The sequence below is a fragment of the Chrysemys picta genome, chromosome 12 (genome assembly GCF_011386835.1).
Source record: "Chrysemys picta bellii isolate R12L10 chromosome 12, ASM1138683v2, whole genome shotgun sequence".
In the NCBI taxonomy this organism is placed as follows: domain Eukaryota; kingdom Metazoa; phylum Chordata; order Testudines; family Emydidae; genus Chrysemys; species Chrysemys picta.
Genome location: NC_088802.1, coordinates 10,044,635 through 10,066,754, shown reverse-complemented (window position 1 = coordinate 10,066,754; position 22,120 = coordinate 10,044,635). Strand labels below are relative to the sequence as shown.

Genomic DNA, 22,120 nt, shown 5'->3' with positions numbered 1-22,120 from the left:
AGCTGGTCCCAAGCTGGTTTTCACCGACCAGATAGCAAAAGCACGGGTCTGACAACCACCAATCAAGTGTTAACACTGCAAGGACCGTGGTCTGAATGTGTATAAAGGATCTGGAAAATGTGTGTAAGACAGAGTTTTTGTACCAAGGTGCAAAGCTCTCCTTTCTTCTGCAGAATAAAGCAACTCTTCCTTATCACTGTCTGGCTGTTATTGGCTCTCAGCTAGGTGGACCTGATATTTCGGTAACCCTATCTTCAAGACACCACCGACTTCCTGAGGAAACTACAATGCATTGGTGATCTTCCTGAAAACACCATCCTGGCCACCATGGATGTAGAAGCTCCTACACCAATATGACACATGACGATGGGCTACAAACTGCCAGGAACAGTATCCCTGATGAGGCCACAGCACTCCTGCTGGCTGAGCTTTGTGACTTTGTCCTCACCCACAACCATTTCAGATTTGGGGACAACTTATACCTTCAAGTCAGCGGGTATCCACATGGCCCCACAGCATGCCAACATTTGATGGCCAACTTAGAACAACGCTTCCTCGGCTCTCATACCTTAGAGCCCCCTCCTCTACTTGCGCTACATTGATGACATCTTCATCATATGGACCCATGGGAAGGAGGCCCTTGAAGAATTCCACCAGGATTTCAACGATTTCCACCCCACCATCCACCTCAGCCTGGACTAGTCCACACAAGAGATCCTGGACACCACAGCAAATAAGTGATGGTCACATAAACACCACCCTATACCGGAAACCTACTGACCGCAAAGTTTACCTACCTGCCTCCAGCTTCCATCCAGATCTTGGAGGCAGACCAGTCCTCGCTTACAGACAGCCCCTAATCTGAAGCAAATACTCACCAGCAACTACACACCACACCACAGAAACACTAACCCAGGAACCAATCCCTGCAACAAACCCCGTTGCCAACTCTGTCCCCATATCTACTCTAGCGACACCATCACAGGACCCAACCATATCAGCCACACTATCAGGGGCACATTCAGGTGCACATCTACTAACGTAATATATGTCATCATGTGCCAGCAATGCCCCTCTGCCATGTACATTGGCCAAACCGGACAGTCTCTACGTAAAAAGAATAAATGGACACAAATCAGGATTGGTAACATACAAAAGCCAGTAGGAAAACACTTCAATCTCCCTGGACATTCAATAACAGATTTAAAAGTAGCCATCCTTCAACCAAAAAACTTCAGAAACAGACTTCAGAGAGAAACTGCAGAGCTACAATTCATTTGCAAACTTAACATGGTCAATTTGGGCCTCAATTGGGAGTGGCTGGCTCACTACAAAAGCAATTTTCCCTCTCTTGGTATTGACCCCTCCTCATCAGTCATTGAGAGTGGACCACATCCACCCTGACTGAATTGGCCTTGTCAACACTGGTTCTCCACTTGTAAGGTAACTCCCTTCTCCTCATGGGCCAGTATATTTATGCCTCTATCTGTAATTTTCACTCCATGCATCTGAAGAAGTGTTTTTTTTTTTACCCATGAAAGCTTATGCCGAAATAAATCTGTTAGTCTTTAAGGTGCCATCTGACTCCCCCTTTTCTTATTAAGGGCTGATTTCCAATGGAAACCATTCCCGCAGTCCAGACATTTATAGCGTCTCTCTTCTATGTGCATTCTTCAATGATTATTAAGATTTCTGCTGTTACTGAAGCTGTTCCCACATCCCAAGCATTAATCAAGTCTCTGTCCTCTTTGGCTTGCCTGATGTGTAACAAGGCCTGATCTGAGTCAATTACATGCAAGTTCCTTAATCCTTTCTTGTCATGTGTCACAGAAGTTTAGATCCTGTATGGATTCTCCCATGTTTAATGAGGTGTGATGTCTGTCTGAAAATTTTCCCACAATCCAAGCTCTTATTGGGATCTCTCTCCTGTGTGGATTCTCTGATGTTTAACCAGGGCTGATCTCCATGTGAAACTTTTCCCATAGTCCAAGCACTTGTGGGGTCTCTCTCCTGTGTGGATTGCCTGATGACAAACAAGGTCTGACCGCGTGGGCAGCGCTCTGGGGGTGGAGCTGTGCACTTCCGCGGAGCATGTGTCTAGATCTGCGTGGAGCCAGACACGCTGCTCTGAGTAGCATGGTAGGGGAGACAGGGACGTGGGGTGGGATAAGTGGCAGCAGCTCCTGGGGGCAGTCAGGGAACAGGGAGCAGGGTGGGTTGCATAGTGGTTGGGGTTCCGGGGTGGTGGTTAGGGGCGGGTGGGTCTCTGGAGGGGGCGGTCAGGGAGCAGGGGGGGGTTGGATGGGGTGTGGGAGTCCCGGGGGTCTGTCAGGGGGTAGGGGGATGGATAGGGGTTGGGGCTCTCAGGGGACAGGGAGCAAGGGGGGTTGGGTGGGAGGGTTCTGGGCGGTGCAGTTAGGGTGGGGAGTCTCCGGAGGGGGTGGTCAGGAGACAAGGAGTGGGGGTGGTTGGATGGGGTTGGGGATTCTGAGGGGGGCAGTCAGGAGGTGGGAAGTGGGAGGGAGTGGATAGGGGGCGGGGCCAGGCTGTTTGCGGAGGCACAGTTTTCCCTACCTCGCCCTCCATACAATTTTACAACCCTCATGTGGCCCTCGGGCCAAAAAGTTTGCTCACCCCTGGGCTAAGTCCTTTAAGTTACTTGCACCCCTGACCATTAGGAAGGAAACAGACGTATGAGGGGAAGGCTGGCAGCAGGCTGGCAGCAGAACCTCAAGTCTCCCATGCCAGGGGGAGTTCAGGATTTAGCCAAAACCAACGTCGGTGGAGTTGAGGATGTCGGCTGGTTCCTCTTCTTTGGTTTGCCCTGCGTAACTTGCCTTTCAGGCTCAGGATGATGAAGGCGCAATGGTCCCAGGAGACAGCGGGTGTGAGACATTCCCCAGGGTACAATCTGGACTGTTGAACTGCTTAATTCTCCATCCCAGGGCATGTTTTACACTGCTTCCCAGGGTCAATAAAAATCAATGATTAAAAAAAAATCAAGAAAATCAGATTTTTGTTATTTAAATTGGATTTTTTTGATAATTTTTTTCCTCAAAAACCATTTTATCTAAAGATAGTTTTAATTAAGATACATTATAGCTCAAAGATCTCTCATCATGGAATAGGGATTATAAATTCCAATTCTATAGTATGAGACAATATAGACATGTCATGTTTAAAAAAAGTTTTGTAAATGAGTTCCTCTAGTTCATGCATTAAGGACCCAGTCGTATTGGGTTCCACAGGCTTCTGTATAGATTACTTAGGTTAATCTCTCTATTTACCCAATGGGACTCAGTGCTCAGTCTAGAAGATACCATCAGAGATGCTTAGTTTGCCAGTTCTCAAACTGTGGCTTTGTGTCTCCAAAGGTAACATGCTTGTTAACAGTAAAAATATTTTAAAATAAATTAAAATATAGAGGTGAGAAATAACAGAGCTCACCTCTATTGTCCCTCTGCAAATTTGTGTACAGAGTTAATCCCTTACAGCTCTCCAAAATTGCAAAGTTTCAAAAAAAACCCAAAAAAACGTTCAATGAATACAAGACGGTTGGAGGCAGAACAGATCTGGACAAGGAGAAGTCTGGAGACAAATGTGAGAAGAGAGGGACATTCGCTTTTCTGTTAAAATATTATATGTTTGCTGTTGAAGAAACAAATCCAGAATACTGAACGTTGTTGTTTTAGTTAAATAAAACAATTTAAATGTCTGTCTGGTGATGTTCTCCTCCTAATACAGCATGGCAAGAAAATCCTCCAACTATTAATGATTAACCTGTTGAATTGGAGATAGTTCATTCCTAATGACTTCATAAATATCTGCTTCAATTACCTTTGGTAATGAAATAACCAAACAAACATTCATTGTCTGATATAGCTGTAAAACTCATCTGAAAAGTTTTCAAAATAAATCACTGTTTAAAAATGTACAGTGTGGACCTTCTAAAAATGAAACCTACAGCTATCTCTCTTTGTGAACAGGGCTGGTGCAACCATTTAGGCGACCGCTAGGGCACTAGGATTTGGGGGGCGCCATTTTCTTCGGCAGCGACCGTGGCAGCCGGATCTTTGGCCGCCCCAGTCGCTGCTGGCATTTAGGAGGAGGGAGCTGGGGCAGTGGAGGGCGGAGAGGGCCGCGTGCAGCAAGGCGGGTGGGGCGGCATGCAGGGGAACTCCCCGCCCCACCTCCTCCCCAATCAGCTCAGGCAACGCAAGCCTGGGAGGTGGGAGAAGTGAAGCAGCGACTGTGTGCTCGGGTAGGAGGCGAGGCGGGCGGCACGCAGAGGAACTCCCCGCCCCAGCTCACCCCTGCCCCACCTCCTCCCCGAGCACGCTGTGGCTGCTTCACTTCTCCCGCCTCCCAGGCTTGCGGCGCCAAAGCTCATTGGCGCCGCAAGCCTGGGAGGCGGGAGAAGTGAAGCAGCGACGGTGTGCTCGGGGAGGAGGCGGGGCAGGGGTGAGCTGGGGCGGGGGGTGCCTCAGGGTGGGAGGTGGGGAGCTGCCGCAGGGGGACGCCTCAGGGAGGAGGTGCCGCGGGGGGGGGGGCGCCTCAAGGCAGCAGAGGGGAGCTGCCACGGGGAGAGGGCGCCTCAGGGCAGGGGGCTCAGGGACGGGGGGGTGCAAAGTGGAAGTTTCACCTTGGGCGCTAAACATCCTTCCACCAGCCCTGGTTGTGAAGAATATGTATTAAGGTTATAACAACCAACAAGAATACATTTTTATGTAGAAAACCATGATTAAATCGAGTCTTCCTGACTAGTGATTTAAATCAAATCCACCCTGCTGCTTCCCTGTGTGAACAACAAACCCCCCCACGCTCTGCTCCCACACAGCCACCAGCCTTCAAAGTCACTCCTGGCTGCACTGCACTGAGTGCGACCAGCCAGACACTCAGGAACGTACCAAACGACACAGCAACATCAGCCAGTTTTCTACTCCCAGCCTTGCACCCCGGGAATGTGCATCTTGGACTGCTCAGTCTGTCCACTGTGATGGACAAACTCAGTAATTAGTGGGTCGCCCCCATAAAGGGGCCGGATTAGGCCACAGCCTTGTTCTCTCCAGTCGAATCCCCCAAACACTTCAATGAAAACACACAGGTCCAGACAAAACACTAAAACCAGTTTATTAACTAGAGCAAGGGGGTTTTCAGGGATTACAAGAGAGAAAGATGTAAAAGGTCAGAACCGGTTAAAACTATAAAATTAAAACATGCATTTTAAATCCTAAATTTTACCAATCTAAGTCCTTGGAACACTTGCGAGTTACAGCGCTGTAAAGCCGCCCCCAGCGCTGTAACTCACTCCCCGTCCACACTGGCAAGGCATTTGCAGTGCTGTATCTCCGTGGTTGCAGCGCTGCATGTACTCCACCTCCCCGAGAGGAATAGCGTGTATTGCGCTGCTGCTGCAGTGCTGCGGCGCCAGTGTGGCCATCCAGTGCGCTGTGACTGGCCTCCAGAAGTATTCGGCAGTATCCCACAATGCCTGTTCTAGCCACTCTGGTCATCAGTTCAAACTCTATTGCCCTGGCCCCAGGTAACCAATCATGTGACCCACCCTTTACATTCCCCGGGAATTTTAAAAATCCCCTTCCTGTTTGCTCAGCCCGGCATGGTGTGGAGAGCTATCAGCAAATCTTTCCAGGTGACCATGCCTCCACGCGCCAAGCGAGCCCCAGCATGGAGCAATGGCAAGTTGCTGGACCTCACCAGTGTATGGGGGGAGGAAGCTGTCCAGTCCCAGCTGCGCTCCAGCATAGGAATTCCGATACCTTCGGGAAGGTATCAAAGGACATGATGGAAAGTGGCCATGACTGGGATGCCCTGCAGTGCAGGATTAAAGTGAAGGAGCTGCGGAGTGCCTACCGCAGCCCGCGACACAAACGGCCGCTCGGGTGCTCCCGCCGTGACCTGCCGATTCTACAAAGAGCTGGATGCGATACTTGGGGTTAACCCCACCTCCACTCCGAGCACTTCCATGGACACTTCGGAGCCGGTGGGGGGGAGGAGGAGGAGGAAAATGAGAGTGAGGGTGGTGGGGCGGATGGAGACACCCCGGAGTCCCTGGAGCCATGCAGCCAAGAGCTCTTCTCAAGCCAGGAGGAAGGTAGCCAGTCGCAGCGGCCGGTACTTGGTGGAGGACAAACAGAAGGGCAGGTTCCCGGTAAGCGGGTTTTTTTCCGGGAAAGAATTTTTTCTGTGCGGGCTCTTTGGGAGAGGAGGGTTAGGCATGCATGCCTAGATGCGGAATAGTGCATTGATGTGGTTTATCACATCACGGTAATCGGCCTCGGTAACGTCCTCGGATGTCTCATCCAGAACGTGTGCAATGCGCTTGCGCAGGTTTATCAGGAGAGCCACCGTGGTCCTTGTCCCAGCCAGGCTAACGTGTCCGCGCCACTGTGCCGCGAGGGGCAGGGGGACCATTGCTGCACACAGGCAAGCTGCATATGGGCCAGGGCAGAAGCCGCATTGCAGTAGAAGACCCCCCTTGCTTCCCAGGTCACCCTCAGCAGCAAGATATCGTCCAGGACGAACTCTTGTGGAAAATGTTTGGACAGTGTTCAGTGTAGGTGCCCCCTGAAGCTGTTGGCTCTCCCCAAGGCACAGACACCCAGAGGACAGTGCAGCCTTGAAACAATCAGTCCCCCTTACTCACCATTTTGAGGCTCCCGTGGGATATGTGTGCTCTGTTTCGGACGGGAAAATTATGCTATTGTGTAGACCCTGTGTGTTTTCTACTCCTTAAGTGCGGGGGGAATCACTACTCTGTCTGGTATAAACAATGCTGCCTCTGTTAAATGTTGCATTTTGCCTATACAGCTGCATCAACCTTGAGACCTCAGCCGTCCCTCTTATCGCCTGCTCAAAGGCTGCAAAGACTCAGGAAGAGACGGCGAAAAAGCAAAGACATGCTGCAAGAAGTGATGTGGCAATCTATTAAAGAGAATGAGAAAGCACAGAACTGGAGGGAGAGAGAAAGCAGGATCCGCCAGGAAAACGTAGCGCACTGGAGGCAAAGCATGGAGCACTGGCAGCAAAGCACGGATCGTCTCATAAGCATCCTGGAGCGCCAAGCACACGCTATCCAGGAGCTCGTAGCCATGCAGAAGGAGCAGTACCAGAAATGCAAACGCGACCCCCCCCCCCGACAGCCCTTGTCCCAAAACTCTTTCCGTTGTGCCCCACTGTCACCTCCAACCCACTTTCCCCAACTTCCGTGTTTTTCACACTACCAGCTGCCTCCAGCACCAGTATCTTCACCACGCAGCTCTGAAAACCATGACCCTTACCCTCTGCACTCAACCCCCATCACCATGCAGTATAGCTGTCCTGAAGTGCAGCACTCACTGCACACCACACCAGACAGGACATATGCGAATCTGTGATTGTACCGTTCCCCACTCCACCCCCTTGTTTCTTTTCAATAAATAAATTTGTTTTCTTTTTAATAAATGGATTTTTTGGCTTTGAAAACATTTTTTATTATTGCATAAGGTAAAAGACTCCTTAGCCCAGGAAATAAACAGGCACTGCAAGTCTGCTTGTCTGCTTAGCAAACACTGATTCCTAAAGATTGGAACTACTGCACTTCACTCCCATGCAGGACACCAGATATCACTGCTGGTTTTCAGCCTCAAATTGCTCCCTCAAGGCATCCCTAATCCTTGCAACACCGCGCTGGGACACTGTAATAGCCCTGATCTCTGGCTGTGCAAATTCAGCCTCCAGGTGTTGAACCTCGGAGGTCTATGCCTGAGTGAAGCTTTCACCCTTCCCTTCACAAATATTATGGAGGGCACAGCACGCGGATATAACCGCGGGGATGCTGTTTTCGGCCAAGTCCAGCTTCTCATACAGAGATCGTCAGCGGGCCTTTAAACGGCCAAAGGCACACTCCACAGTCATTCGGCACCGGCTCAGCCTGTAGTTGAACCGTTCCTTGCTGCTGTCAAGGCTCCCTGTGTAGGGTTTCATGAGCCATGGCATTAACAGGTAAGCGGGATCTCCAAGGATCACAATGGGCATTTCGACTTCCCCACCGTGATCTTCCGCTCTGGGAAAAAAGTCCCGGCCTGCTGTGACAGTGTACCCCATAAGGCTTTATGGGGAGGGGGTGCTTATAAATGTATGTATGACATAACTGGAATATGTTTTGTGCTGCCTGTGCCATGTAACATATCTCCGTAAGGGTTGTGATCTATTATATCTATTCATCCTATTTGTATGTATATATCATTTTCTACTCGAGCTTAAGAATATGGGCTGTATGCTTGCCTGATTCCTAAGTAAGCTTTGTGAGGCATTTGGTCAGCTTCTTTAGGAAGGAATTTGCCAGGTTAAGTACATGATCAGGAGACACTTAGGGAACAATGCATCTTAGAATGCTCCAATCCACATGAGAAGTCTTCCTGGAGACATTCAAGATGCCATGTGGACAATGCAAAGACTGAGTCATGCAGGGGCATGTGACTTGCCCAGGTGACTCCAAAACTCCATCTTGGAGCTGGGCTTTGCATAGGAGGGAGGTCTCCACCCACAAGAGAGAGTCTACTTAAACCTGTGGGAGACCCCTCCATTTTGTCTTCAGCTGGCTAAAGAAAGAGCCTCTCCACCCACCCCCCAGGATACTTGAAGGAGACTGAAACAAAGGACAGTAACTACAGGGGGTGTGAGTGATTGCTGGACCCAGGCTAAAAGGAGATTAGCCTGTAAAAGGGAGCATTCTGGAACTGGTGAGGAAATTATCTGTATTCAGTTTGATTAGACATAGATTTGCGCATTTTATTTTATTTTGCTTGGTGACTTACTTTGTCCTGTCTGTTACTACTTTGAACCACTTAAATCCTACTGTCTGTATTTAATAAAATCACTTTCTATTTAGTAATTCACTCAGAGTATGTATTAATACCTGGGGGAGCAAACAACTGTGCATATCTCTCTATCAGTGTTATAGAGGGTGAACAATTTATGAGTTTGCCCTGCATAAGCTTTATACAGGGTAAAACGGATTTATCTGGGTTTAGACCCCATTGGGAGTTGGGCATCTGAGTGCTAAAGACAAGCACGCTACTGTGAGCTGTTTACAGGTAACTTGCGGCTTTGGGACAAGTGATTCGGACCCTGGATCTGTGTCTGGCTCAGCAAGACAGGGTGCTGGAGTCCTGAGCTGGCAGGGAAAACAGAAGCAGGGGTAGTCTTTGCACATCGGGTGGCAGCTCCCAAGGGGGTTTCTGTGATCCAACCCGTCACACCTGCATCTTCCTGAACAGCCAAGTGTTCCGAAAGATGCGTGCGTCATGCACCTTTCCGGGCCAGCCTGTGTTAATGTCAATGAAACGCCCACGGTGATCTACAAGCGCCTGGAGAACCATAGAGAAATACCCCTTCCGATTAACATACTCGGATCCTAGGTGGGGTGGTCCCAGAGTAGGAATGTGTGTCCCATCTATCGCCCCTCCACAGTTAGGGAACCCCATTTGTGCAAAGCCATCCACTATTTCCTGCACGTTACCCAGAGTCACGGTTCTTCTAAGTAGGATGCGATTAATGGCCTTGCAAACTTGCATCAACACGATTCCAACGGTCGACTTTCCCACTCCAAACTGGTTTGCGACCGACCGGTAGCAGTCTGGAGTTGCCAGCTTCCGGATTGCAATAGCCACCCGCTTCTCCACTGGCAGGGCAGCTCTCAATCTCGTGTCCTTGCGCCGCAGGGTGGGGGCGAGCTCCTCACACAGTCCCATGAAAGTGGCTTTTCTCATCCGAAAGTTCTGCAGCCACTGCTCGTCATCCCAGACATCCATGACGATGTGATCCCACCACTCGGTGCTTGTTTCCCGAGCCCAAAAGCGGCGTTCCACGGTGCTGAGCATGTTCGTGGATGACACAAGCAATTTTGTGTCGTACGCGTTACGCGGCTCGATAGCATCGTCGGACTCCTCACTCTCACTGTCACTTTGGATCTTAAGGAATAGTTCGACAGCCAAACGTAACGTGCTGATGAGATAAGTCAGCATACGCCTCACCAGTTCGGGATCCATTTCCCGCAGACAGATCATGCTGCACAGAAACCGTTAAAAGATGGCGCTAAAGGTGGATGGAAACAAAGGGATTTCTGGGATGCGAAGCGATGCATAACGGGGCGTTGGGACCGGACCCAGAATCCCCTGCACCCACGCCTCCTTCCCCCAACCCACGGCGCCAGAATGGGAAGAAGTGCTCTGTGGGATAGCTGCCCATAATCTACCGCTCCCAATGGCACAGCAAATGCTGCAAATGTGGCCACGACAGTGCGCTGGGCAGCTGTCAGTGTGGACAGACTGCAGCGCTTTCCCTACTCAGCTGTACAAAGTCAGGTTTAACTCTCAGCGCTGTACATCTGCAAGTGTAGCCAAGGCCTACGGAAAATATGAAGCAAGCACGTTTTCTCACCCCACCTGCTGTTGCAGGCAGTTCATAGTTTTTAGTACACAGCCTGGATTTCCTTCCAGCCCTGGTCCATCCTCCCCACTTCAAGGCCCCTGTTGCCTTTCAAGCCATCTTGTTGCCTTCTGTAAAGATGGGAGAGGAGAGGGAAAAATGGAGGCAATTCTCCCTTGTGCCTTTATACCACTCTCCTCTTTGAGGTTCATCCCCCAGTTGGGGGGCAGGCGACAATCAGTCTGTGGCCTAAGTGAGCGTGCAGCCGTCCTTCCGGTGAATTGTAACTCTCCTGTTCCCAGCTCCACAGCTGGTGAATGGCCGGCTGAGCAATTACTGGCCACGTAGCACCTAGCTGGTGTGCAGGTGCCATTGTCTCTGAGGAGCTCGTCTGTGGGCGTTTTCCAGCTTTACAGCATGTAACAAACATACAGCAAACTCTCAGAGCTCCATGGACAGTGCTGATAGACACATTTTAATGGGACAATAATATTCAGCAGATGATGACTTTTCCCATGATACCTCACAAGCCATACTTCGGAGAAGATTTATCATTTTATAAACGTGGTGCCCATAAGAGTGTAGACCAGTGGTTCTCAGATGTGTTTCATTGCCACCCCCACCTTGGTGTCTGTGGTCATTTACGCCCCCACCCTCAAAAGCACATATATCACCACCCAGCTCTAAAGGCAGAGTAGTCGTTGGCGATGTGCACAGCTCTGAAGGCCTCCAACAGCAGCACAGAAGTTAGGGTGGCCACGTGAAGAGTGATATTCCTCAATATCGCTGTTCACAGCAGACTTATCACCCCATTGCCACCCCGACTTCTGTGCTGCTGCTCCACCTGGGTTTGAGAGCCTGATCATTTATCCCCACCTCCCAGATAGGCCTGTTCCTTCCTCATGAGCCCCAGCCAACTGGGGCTGAAAGCCAGTGCTCTTTAAAAAAAAAAACCCAACAACCCACACTCATCGCGCCTCCCCTGACACATTCCTGTGCCTCCATTGGGATGCTCTGCGCACATTTTGATAATTGATAGTGTAGAGAGTTACCATGGGGATGCGGACTCAAGATAGTAACACCTGCTCCTTTCCGTCTCTGGGATCCCCAGAGAAAATGTCCGAGCAGGAAAGCGGAACAGATCCGATTAACACTAACCTTGCAAAATTTCAGCTATAAACTTTCCCTCCATCCTTCAGCCCCTACCCCCAGCGAATTCAAAGAGACTGAGCTGGAATTGGGCAAGTGGCATGGGACATGGGCATAATCACTGAATTATTGATCCCTGATTTAACAGAATACAGGAACACTTTGGATAGCTAAACATAGACTACTACAGTTACCCCTCTTAGAATCATAGAATATCAGGGTTGGAAGGGACCTCAGGAGGTCATCTACTCCAACCCCCTGCTTAAAGCAGGACCACTCCCCAACTAAACCATCCCAGACAGGGCTTTGTCAAGCCTGACCTTAAAAACCTCTAAGAAAGGAGATTCCACCACCTCTCCAGGTAACCGATTCCAGTGCTTCACCACCCTCCTAGTGAAAAAGTGTTTCCTGATATCCAACCTAAACTATCCCCACTGCAACTGGAGACCATTACTCCTTGTTCTGTCATCTGGTACCACTGAGAACAGTCTAGATCCATCCTCTTTGGAACCCCCTTTCAGGTAGTTGAAAGTAGCTACCAGATATCCCATCATTCTTCTCTTCTGTAGACTAAACAATCCCCGTTCTCTCAGCCTTTCCTCATAAGTCATGTGCTCCAGCCCCCTAATCATTTTTGTTGCCCTCCGCTGGACTCCTTCCAATTTTTCCACATCCTTCTTTTAGTGTGGGGCCCAAACCTGAACACAATACTCCAGATGAGGCCTCACCAATGTTGAATAGAGGGGAACGATCACGTCCCTCGATCTGCTGGCAATGTTCCTACTTATACAGCCCAAAATGCCGTTAGCCTTCTTGGCAACAAGGGCACACTGTTGACTTATATCCAGCTTCTCATCCACTGTAACTCCTAGGTCCTTTTCTGCAGAACTGCTGCCTAGCCAGTCGGTCCCTAGTCTGTAGCAGTGAATGGGATTCTTTCATCCTAAGTGCAGGACTCTGCACTTGTTCTTGTTGAACCTCATCAGATTTATTTTGGCCCAATCCTCTAATTTGTCTACGTCCCTCTGTATCCTATCCCTACCCTCCAGCGTATCTACCAGTTCTCCCAGTTTAGTGTCATCTGCAAACTTGCTGAGGGTGCAGTCCACATCATCCTCCAGATGATTAATAAAGATACTGAACAAAACCGGCCCCAGGATCGACCCTTGGGGCACTCCTCTTGATACCGGCTGCCAACTAGACATGGAGCCATTGGTCACTACCAGTTGAGCCCGTCGATCTACCCAGCTTTCTATCCACTTTATGGTCCATTCATCCAGCCCACACTTCTTTAACTTGCTGGCAAGAATTCTGTAGGAGATCATATAAAAGCTTTGCTAAAATCAAGGAATAAAACATCCACTGCTTTTCCCTCATCCACAGAGCCAGTTATCTCGTCATAGAAGGCAATTAGGTTACTCAGACATGACTTGCCCTCTTCTTCCAAGTCTTTGAAAATACACATTTACATTTCAATCTCTAGCTATCTAAGGTGGACACACTTTTAAAATCTCTCTCTAAACGTTGACCATGAGTCAATTACATGCAAGTTGCTTAAACCTTTCTTGCCACGTGTCACAGAAGTTTAGATCCTGTGTGGATTCTTCCATGTTTAATAAGGTCAGACCTCCATATGAAACACTTTCCGCAGTCCAAGCACTTGTGGGGTCTCTCTCCTGTATGGATTGCCTGATGTTGAACAAGGTGTGACCTTCTTATGAAACTTTTCCCACAGTCCAAGCACTTGTGGGGTCTTTCTCCTGTGTGGATTGCCTGATGTTTAACAAGGTCTGACCGCTCTGTGAAACTTTTCCCACAGTCCAAGCACTTGTGGGGTCTCTCTCCTGTGTGTAATGCCTGATGGCGAACTAGGTGTGACCTCTGTATGAAACTTTTCCCACAGTCCAAGCACTTGTGGGGTCTCTCTCCTGTGTGGATTGCCTGATGTTTAACAAGGTCTGACCGCTCTATGAAACTTTTCCCACAGTCCAAGCACTTGTGGGGTCTCTCTCCTGTGTGTAATGCCTGATGGCGAAATAGGCGTGACCTCTGTATGAAACTTTTCCCACAGTCCAAGCACTTGTGGGGTCTCTCTCCTGTGTGTAATGCCTGATGTTTAACAAGGTCTGACCTCTGTATGTAACTTTTCCCACAGTCCAAGCACTTGTGGGGTTTTTCTCCTGTGTGGATTGCCTGATGTTTAACAAGGTCTGACCGCTCTATGAAACTTTTCCCACAGTCCAAGCACTTGTGAGGTCTCTCTCCTGTGTGGATTGCCTGATGATAAACAAGGTGTGACCTTCTTATGAAACTTTTCCCACAGTCCAAGCACTTGTGGGGTCTCGCTCCTGTGTGTAATGCCTGATGGCGAACTAGGTGTGACCTCTGTATGAAACTTTTCCCACAGTCCAAACACTTGTGGGGTCTCTCTCCTGTGTGTAATGCCTGATGGTGAACTAGGTGTGACCTCTGTATGAAACTTTTCCCACAGTCCAAGCACTTGTGGGGTCTCTCTCCTGTGTGTAATGCCTGATGTTTAACAAGGTCTGACCCCTGTATGAAACTTTTCCCACAGTCCAAGCACTTGTGGGGTCTCTCTCCTGTGTGGATTGCCTGATGATAAACAAGGTGTGACCTTCTTGTGAAACTTTTCCCACAGTCCAAGCACTTGTGGGATCTCGCTCCTGTTTGTAATGCCTGATGTTTAACAAGGTTTGACTTTCTTATGAAACTTTTTCCACAGTCCAAGCACTTATGGTGTCTTTCTCCTGTGTGGATTGCCTGATGTTGATCCACTTTCTTCCCTGGGAGGTGTCCCAGAAGCCTCTCTGACCTGTGCCAACTTCCCCAGGCTTCTGCCTGCTCCAAGCACTGGGAAAAATTCCCTTCAGCTCTTCCCACAAAGGTCCCCTGCGGTTCCACTTCCCCAGGAACTTCCTCATGATGATTCCCCGCCTCATTCTCACTCCCTCGCTCAGCACCTGCTGGGAGAGACACAATCCAGACAGGAGTCATTGTGCTGGGGAGAAAGAGGAATAGCACAAAGGGAAAACCCAACACAAAGACTGAGCAACGGGACTCCGCCTCCACATCCCACCCAAACACTCACAGAGAAGGAAAGCTGCAAAGCAAACTCCTGCAGATTAGAGGCTGGGTGGAATGGCGTGAGCTATATCTGATGAGTGAAGCCCTGTCCTGACTGAGATGAGGAAGAACTGAGGGCGCTTACTCACACCATATTCTGGGATCCTAACCTTTTTCCTTCATTCCCTAGATGGTTTCTGTGTCAGTCCTCACCTGTACGGGTGCTTCTCAGAAGCCTTCTTTCCTCGCAGACTTGGAGATCAGAAACCCAGGGCTCTTCCCCTCGTTCCAGCCGGGCGATCAGCTCAGGTTTGGGAAGGGGGAATCCTGTGCAGAGGGTGAAATCAGACCAGATTAGGGTGCATGGAGCACTGGTGGAGTATTTGTCAGAAAGGACATTCCGTGAGTGGAACCTGTCCCTGCGCTCTGCTGGAGGAACGTGGAAGCCAAGAGGATGGGAAAATGGTCACTGAGTCCCTTGCGCAGAGGAAGTTATCTGGGGAGGTGAGTTGAATTATTACTACACCCTCACTAGGCTTTCCCAAGATCTGTGCACTCTGGGGGCCTTGCTGACTCACACACAGCTCTGGACTTAAACCCCTGCCTCTTTCTAAACCTGCAGAGCCCAGAGCCCTCCTCATGGCTGGAGCTATTCCCAAGGAGGGAGGTGAACAGGGATTGTTTGTGCAGCTGTGAAACAACACAGACAGGACAATGATGGATTTATGCCCCTTTGAAAGCTGGAGGGTGGGGATGGTTTAGCTTGTCCATTGTGTTTTGACACCCATGTCCCACTGGAGAGGGCACAGAGATGCAAGTCTCTCTCACACGGCAGCTGTGCATTATGGAACCCATTCGCCTCTGAGCTAACTGACCAGGGAAGAACCTGAACAGAGTTAGACATGCAGACCCCACGACTTCGAATAACCGAGGGGACAAGAATCCCTTACCCAGTGAGGTCACCGTCTCGTAGTTCTCCTGCATGACGTCCCTGTAGAGAGCTCTCTGAGCAGGGTCCAGGAGAGCCCCCTGCCCCTGGGTGAAATACACAGCCACCTCCTCGAAGGTCACCGGCATCTGGAACACCAAAAGCCCCCACTCATTACCTGATGCTTCAGCCACAATCCCACTAGTCATCTGTGAGGACAGATAAAGAAATGGAAACTCTGGGAGCGACAGAGTAGCAGAATCCCACCCCCACCCTGCTTAGAGCAGCCAGGAGGCTTCAGGGGATGGGGAGAAGGTGAGAGCTGCTTGTCTCCCCCCAGCACACGGAGCAGGGCAGGGTCTCCTCATTTCCCACACACCTGCGAGACACAGGCTGATACGGGAAGCAGAGCTCTGAGCCAGGGACAGGAATCCCAACAGCTTCCCTTCATATTTCACAGCAGCCTGTGGCTAGTTGGGTCTCACTCCCAGCCCTGTGCAAGGGGGTTATATCCTGTTTGAGAAATGGGGGAATGTCCCGTCTCCCCTCCCCCATCACCAATGGGCCCACTCAGAAAATCAGCAGGTTTATCACATCCTGTCTCCTCCCTGCCCCCGTCCAGGAGCTCCCTGATAATCCCCTACCTGAGCTGGCTCCATCACAGACATTTCCCTTCCCTGTCTCCTGGAAGACGGGCCCATCTGGAGCAAAACGTGGACGTGATTCCTCAGCCTGTCAGGGCAAGAGGGGCGATGGGGGAGGTTACAGAAGGGGCTTCAGTCCATGTAACACCGTGATTCCCTCCCAGACTCTTCAGACCCTCCCAGTAACAGTATCTCTGAGCCAAATGCTAGAAAAAAAGCAGAACTAAAGGGGCCACTTTGGGGGATGTCCCCACACTGCCGTGTAAACTCCTCTCCCTTAGGAGCAGCAGGAGCCCTCTGGTGGCATCACGTAAAGAATGAGCTGCCCTGGACTCCCCCAGCAGCCCCCAGGGACAGGCAGGCAGAGGCTGATCCCATTGGCCCATCCACACTCCCTGCCTGCCCAAAGCAGCAGTGACTCCGGTGTGGCTGAGATGTGAATCCTGCCCAGAAATCAGACCAGGGCCCTGGGCGACCCCAAAACTCATGAGACACAGACCCCACCAGCACGGGTGTGTCTGACAGTAACACACTGGGAGCAGGGTGTGGGTGTGGGGGGGATGGGTTTTTGCCTCTGTCCCCCGCCAGTCTCCCCACACACCCCTTCCCTCGCAGTGCCCCCGACTCACATCTTCCCCAATTCCAGCCTCGCTCCCCTCAGCCCCACAACCCCCCCGATCCATCCGCATCGCCCCATGTTCCCTTCAGTGCGCCCCCGCCCCCATCCCAGCCTGCCCCCCGCATCCCCAGAACCCGCCTCCTGCCACCACCCCCGCTCCCCCCGCCTGCCCTCACCCCCCTGCCCCTCTTTATCCTCCTCCCCCTGCAGCCCGGGGGTGACGGGGGCGGGTCTCTCTTACCTTCCCTCCGAGCGGGGCCCCCTGGGGCAGGGGCCGGGCCGGGAAGGGGCCTGGCCGGGCTGGGGGCTCTGCCCTGGGAGAGGCTCCTGGGGAGCAGCGGGAAGGGCCCTGCTGGAGATTCCCCTCTCCCGGCTGCAGCCAGGGCTCCGGGCTCCCAGCACCAGCCGCCGGGGCTCGGGGATCTCGCCAGGAGCCTGGAGCCAGAGTCCCCGCAGCGGCTGCGAGTCACTTCCTGCTGCCGGGCCTGAGCCCAGCGATCGCTCCCCCCAGAGCCGCCTCCCAGCTGCTCCTGGGTCCTAGAGATCAACCCACCACGCTGCAGCCCCCACCCACCCCCCCGCCCCCGCACCCTGGGGATCCACCGGCCCCGGGCTCAGGCAGCTTCTCCCAGCATTAAGGGGGCATCCTACATAGAAACGTCTTCTGTCAGCATTCAGTCTCGCTTGCAGCCTCCCTGCAGGAGAAATCGGGCCCGTCTGAGCCGTGGCAAATTTCTCTCCCCATTGGGCTGGCTAAGGCCTTGCTTTAACCTGCCTCTCTGGTCACAGGCTACCGGCACTGGTGCAAAACGTCTGGTTGCCTCAGCTGGCTGGGCCAGATTTGTAGGGGAGAGAGCAGAAGTGGGGTCTGGCATAATAGTTTAGACCAGTGGGAAGGAAACAGATGCAGGAGGGGAAGGCTGGCAGCAGCACCTCACGTCTCCCATGCCAGGGGGAGTTCAGGATTTAGCCGAAGCTGAAGCAGTTGAGGATGTCGGCTGGTTCCCCTTCTCTGGTCTGCCCTGCGTAACTTGCCTTTCAGGATCACGATGATGAAAGCCCAAGGGTGCCATGCTGGGTCCCAGGAGACAGCAGGTGTGAGACATAGCCCAGGGTACAATCTGGACTGTTGAACTCTCCTAGGGTTACCATACGTCCAGATTTTCCCGGACATGTCCGGCTTTTGGGGGCTCAAATCCCCGTCCGGGGGGAAATCCCCAAAAGCCGGGCATGTCCGGGAAAATCGGGAGGGAGGGAGGGCTCAGCCGGGGCCTCTTTGGCCGGGGTCGCAGTGCTGGGCCGGGCTGGGCGCGGGGCCGGGCGGGGAACAGGGGGCGCGGTGCCGGGAGGCGGTCCGGGCCCGCGGGGCCAGGCCGCTGGGGGGTGCGCCGGGCCGGGCCGCTGGGGGGTCCGCGGGGCTGCGGGGATGCGCCGGGCCGCGGAGCCGCGGGGATGCGCCGGGCCGCGGAGCCGGTCCGGGGCCGCGGGGGTGCGCCGGGCCGCGGAGGTGCGCTGAGCCGGGGGGCCGGTCCGGGGTCGCGGGGCCGGGGGGTGCGCCGGGCCACGGGGGTGCGCCGGGCCGGGGGGCAGGTCCGGGAGCCGGTCCGGGGCCAGGGGGGTGCGCCGGGCCGCGGGGCCGGGGGGTGCGCCGGGCCGCAGGGGGGCACCGGGCCGCGGAACCGCGGGGGTGCGCCGGGCCGGGGGGCCGGTCCGGGAGCCAGGCCGGGGTCGCAGGGCCAGGTGGTGCGCCGGGCCGCCAGGGTCCCCGGCAGTGCTGGGCGGGCCGGGGGTGGTCGGCCGGGGCCGGCACCCCAGGGCCCGAGCCGACCCAGGCTGGAGCCGCCGGGGGGGCCAGCCTGGGCCGCACCTCCTCCCCCCATCCCCCCCCCTTACCTGCTTCAGGCTTCCCGCGAATTAAATATTCGCGGGAAGCAGGGGAGGGGGCGGAGACTTTGGGGAGGGGGCGGAGTTGGGGCAGGGGCGAGGTAAAAATGGAGGCAATTCTCCCTTGTGCTTTTGAACCACTCTCCTCCTTAGCTGGTGGTGTGCAGGTACCATTGTCTCTGGAGAGCTTGTCTGTGGGCATTTTCCAGCTTTACAGAATGTAACAAACATACAGCAAACTCTCAGAGCTCCATAGACAATGTTGATAGACACATTTTAATGGGACACTAATATTCAGCAGACGATGACTTTTCCTATGATACCTCACAAGACATACTTTGGAGAAGATTTATCATTTTGTAAAAGTGGTGACCATAATACTGAGGGCTTTGGGTTCTGGCGTGTGGTGGTCGGAGCCTTGGGTAGAAGGGGCAGAGCTGGCAGGCTAGTCTCCCCAAAACAGGGGCTCGCACGCCACCCATGGTAGGTGGTAAGGTTGTGTGAGGACAGAGGCACTATCAACTCCATGGTTTTAGCACAATGTGGGAGTGTATTTCCTGCAGAGAGACCAAGGGCATGGCTACACTTGCAGATCTAGAGCGCTTTGAGTTAAACCAGCCTTCGTAGAGCGCAATAGGGAAAGCGCTGCAATCTGTCGACACTGACAGCTGCAAGCGCTCTGGCCACATTAGCAGCTCTTGCAACGGCCACAGAGAGCACTGCATTGTGGTAGCTATCCCAGCATGCAAGTGGCTGCAACGTGCTTTTCAAATGGGGGTGGGGTGGGGTGAAGTGTGACAGGGAGTGTGTTGTGTGTATGTGGGGGGAGAGAGAGTGGATTTTTGGGGGGGGCTGAGAGCATGTCAGCATGCTGTCTTGTAAGTTCAGACAGCAGCAGGCCCCCCGTCCCTTTCTCTCACACACAACATTCCACAGTAATGGTTGCTTTCTCTCAGAGCAGATAAGCAGCCGGCTGTCAGAAACGGTGCTTTCAAAGGGCATATCTGCAATCCTGCTGCGATTCCAAAACAATGACAAGAGTGGCCACTTGGCTTAAGGGGATTATGGGATGTTTCTGGAGGCTGATCAGAGCACAGTAATGTTCACACTGACACCCGGGTGTTTCAGCCAATGCACACCAAGTGTTAATCTTCTCACCGAGGTGGAGTACCGGAAGCGCTCTAGCCCTGGAGTCAGAGCGCTCTAGGTGCCTTGCCAGTGTGGACGGGTAGTGAGGTAGGGCACCCAGGCCTGCTTTAATGTGCTCTAACTCGCAAGTGTAGCCAAGCCCCAAGAATCCAATGGTTTGATTCTCCCCTCACAACAACTGCACACTGGCGTAGACAGGTCAAGTGACACCAGGGGGATTACTGTTGAATAGCACCCAGGTGAGGGAGAGGAGGATGAATCCGGGAGTCCAGTCAGACAGTTCCAGTTTTGTACTGGGGTCAGGGAGAGGGGCACAAGATTTCAGAGAGCTTTATCTCTATAGGAAGTCTGAGGAGCCTATGACAGGGTAGGGTGAGGTTGGCTGGGCGACCTCACTGTGCATTTCCATCCCAGACCACGTCTGCATTGGCTTTACCTTGAACCTTAACTCTGGAGTGGGTCCCCATTTCACGCAAAACAAAGGAGACTGGGAGTGGGAGAAACTAAATTCTACTTTATTACAAGCACAAGCCCAGTTCAGTCCCAGCCCAGCCCACTGCTGCACCCAACTCCCGCCCGCTCCAACAACACAGCTACATCTGAAAATGGGGGAGAAAAGTGCCGAGAAGCCATGAGAGATGTTGGGACCCTGTCACAAAAGCAAACACCCCAAGAGCTGGGAATCCAAAGAGCTCAGGTTGGAAGGATTCTTGCCAGCAAGTTAAAGAAGTATGGGCTGGATGAATGGACTATAAGGTGGATAGAAAGCTGGCTAGATCGTCGGGCTCAACGGGTAGTGATAAATGGCTCCAAGTCTAGTTGGCAGCCAGTTTCAAGTGGAGTGCCCCAAGGGTCGGTCCTGGGGCCGGTTTTGTTCAATATCTTCATTAATGATCTGGAGGATGGCGTGGACTGCACTCTCAGCAAGTTTGCAGATGACACTAAACTGGGAGGAGGAGTAGATACGCTGAAGGGTAGGGATAGGATACATTGGGACCTAGACAAATTAGAGGATTGGGCCAAAAGAAATCTGATGAGGTTCAACAAGGACAAGTGCAGAGTCCTGCACTTAGGATGGAAGAATCCCATTCACTGTTACAGACTAGGGACCGAGTGACTAGTCAGCAGTTCTGCAGAAAAGGACCTAGTGGTTATAGTGGACGAGAAACTGTATATGAGTCAACAGTGTGCTCTTGTTGCCAAGAAGGTTAACGGCATTTTGGGCTGTATAAGTAGGAGCATTGACAGCAGATCGAGGGACATGATCATTCCCCTCTATTCGACATTGGTGAGGCCTCATCTAGAGTACTGTGTCCAGTTTTGGGCCCCACACTACAAGAAGGATGTGGAAAAATGGGAAAGAGTCCAGCAGAGGGCAACAAAAATGATTAGGGGGCTGTAGCACATAACATATGAGGAGAGCCTGAGGGAACTGGGATTATTTAGTCTGCAGAAGAGAAGAATGAGGGGGGATTTGATAGCTACTTTCAACTACCTGAAAGAAGGTTCCAAAGAGGATGGATCTAGACTGTTCTCAGTGGTAGCAGCTGACAGAACAAGAAGTAATGGTCTCAAGTTGCAGTGGGGGCGGTTTAGGTTGGATATTAGGAAAAACTTTTTCACTAGGAGGGTGGTGAAGCACTGGAATGGGTTACACCTAGGGAGGTGATGGAATCTCCTTCCTTAGAGGTTTTTAAGGTCAGACTTGACAAAGCCCTGGCTGGGGTGTTTTAGTTGGGAATTGGTACTGCTTTGAGCAGGGGGTTGAACTAGATGACCTCCTGAGGTCCCTTCCAACCCTGATATTCTATGATTCTATGATGCAGTGTAGGGTGAGTGGGGCAGACAGTCTCTATCATTCCCACACAGGACTCTGCAGTAGACGAGGAAAGGATGGACAGTTGGGCTGTCAGGCTCTTCATCTCCCTGTGGCCTCCATGATGGGTATCCTATGCCTGGCTTCAAAGCTGCTTAGGTCCCCTGACATCCCTGGCCTCCTTCTCACCTCTGCCCAGACTCATCCTATCAGCTGCCCCCTCGGGCATGAGTCACATCATTTTAAAATTCAGGCACGGCTTGACCCCACACTCGCAGGATAATTCCTGTCTCTCTCTGGCGCTGATGCAGCGAGTGCACAGTTCTCTACCTCAGCTGTCTGGCTCTGAAGAGCAAACCCAGCGGTTTCCCAGCTCTGTCTCCCCAACCCCATCTCCAACCTTCTCCCCCTCCTGTCCG

At 52.2% G+C, this 22,120-nt stretch overlaps 3 protein-coding genes across 4 annotated transcripts in view; 1 reads left to right on the top strand and 2 right to left on the bottom strand.

Annotated features, from left to right (window-relative positions):
* LOC101948742 (zinc finger protein RFP-like) overlaps positions 1-22,120 on the top strand; it is a 1,201,957-nt gene that overhangs the window by 952,392 nt on the left and 227,445 nt on the right. The window lies entirely within an intron of this gene.
* On the bottom strand, positions 5,106-10,067 carry LOC135974969 (uncharacterized). 2 transcript variants are annotated; one of them, XM_065564671.1, is made up of 2 exons: positions 9,261-10,067; positions 5,106-8,081 (listed from the first exon to the last, which is right to left on the bottom strand). In XM_065564671.1, the coding sequence occupies exons 1-2, from the start codon at positions 10,065-10,067 to the stop codon at positions 8,022-8,024; spliced, it is 867 nt and encodes a 288-aa protein (XP_065420743.1). In that variant the 3' UTR covers positions 5,106-8,021. The 2 variants fall into 2 exon arrangements, with proteins under 2 accessions (XP_065420743.1, XP_065420744.1); XM_065564672.1 differs by having other exon boundaries at positions 5,106-8,070; positions 9,477-10,067.
* LOC135974951 (zinc finger protein 436-like) overlaps positions 5,106-22,120 on the bottom strand; it is a 92,426-nt gene continuing 75,411 nt past the window's right edge. Inside the window, exons 4-5 of the mRNA XM_065564557.1 lie at positions 14,875-14,988; positions 5,106-14,558 (exon numbers count right to left, since the gene is read on the bottom strand). Of these exons, the coding sequence (XP_065420629.1) occupies positions 13,153-14,558; positions 14,875-14,988 (1,520 nt within the window). The 3' untranslated portion in view covers positions 5,106-13,152. The remainder of the gene's footprint in view (positions 14,559-14,874; positions 14,989-22,120) is intronic.

What these genes read in the sequence shown, in the direction of transcription:
- LOC135974969 (XM_065564671.1), bottom strand. Translation starts at nt 10,067, where the DNA reads ATGATCTGTCTGCGGGAAATGGATCCCGAACTGGTGAGGCGTATGCTG. An exon ending in GGCTGTTCAGGAAGATGCAG is followed by an intron (nt 8,082 to 9,260) that starts GTGTGACGGGTT and finishes CTGTCACAGCAG; the next exon opens with GCCGGGACTTTTTTCCCAGA.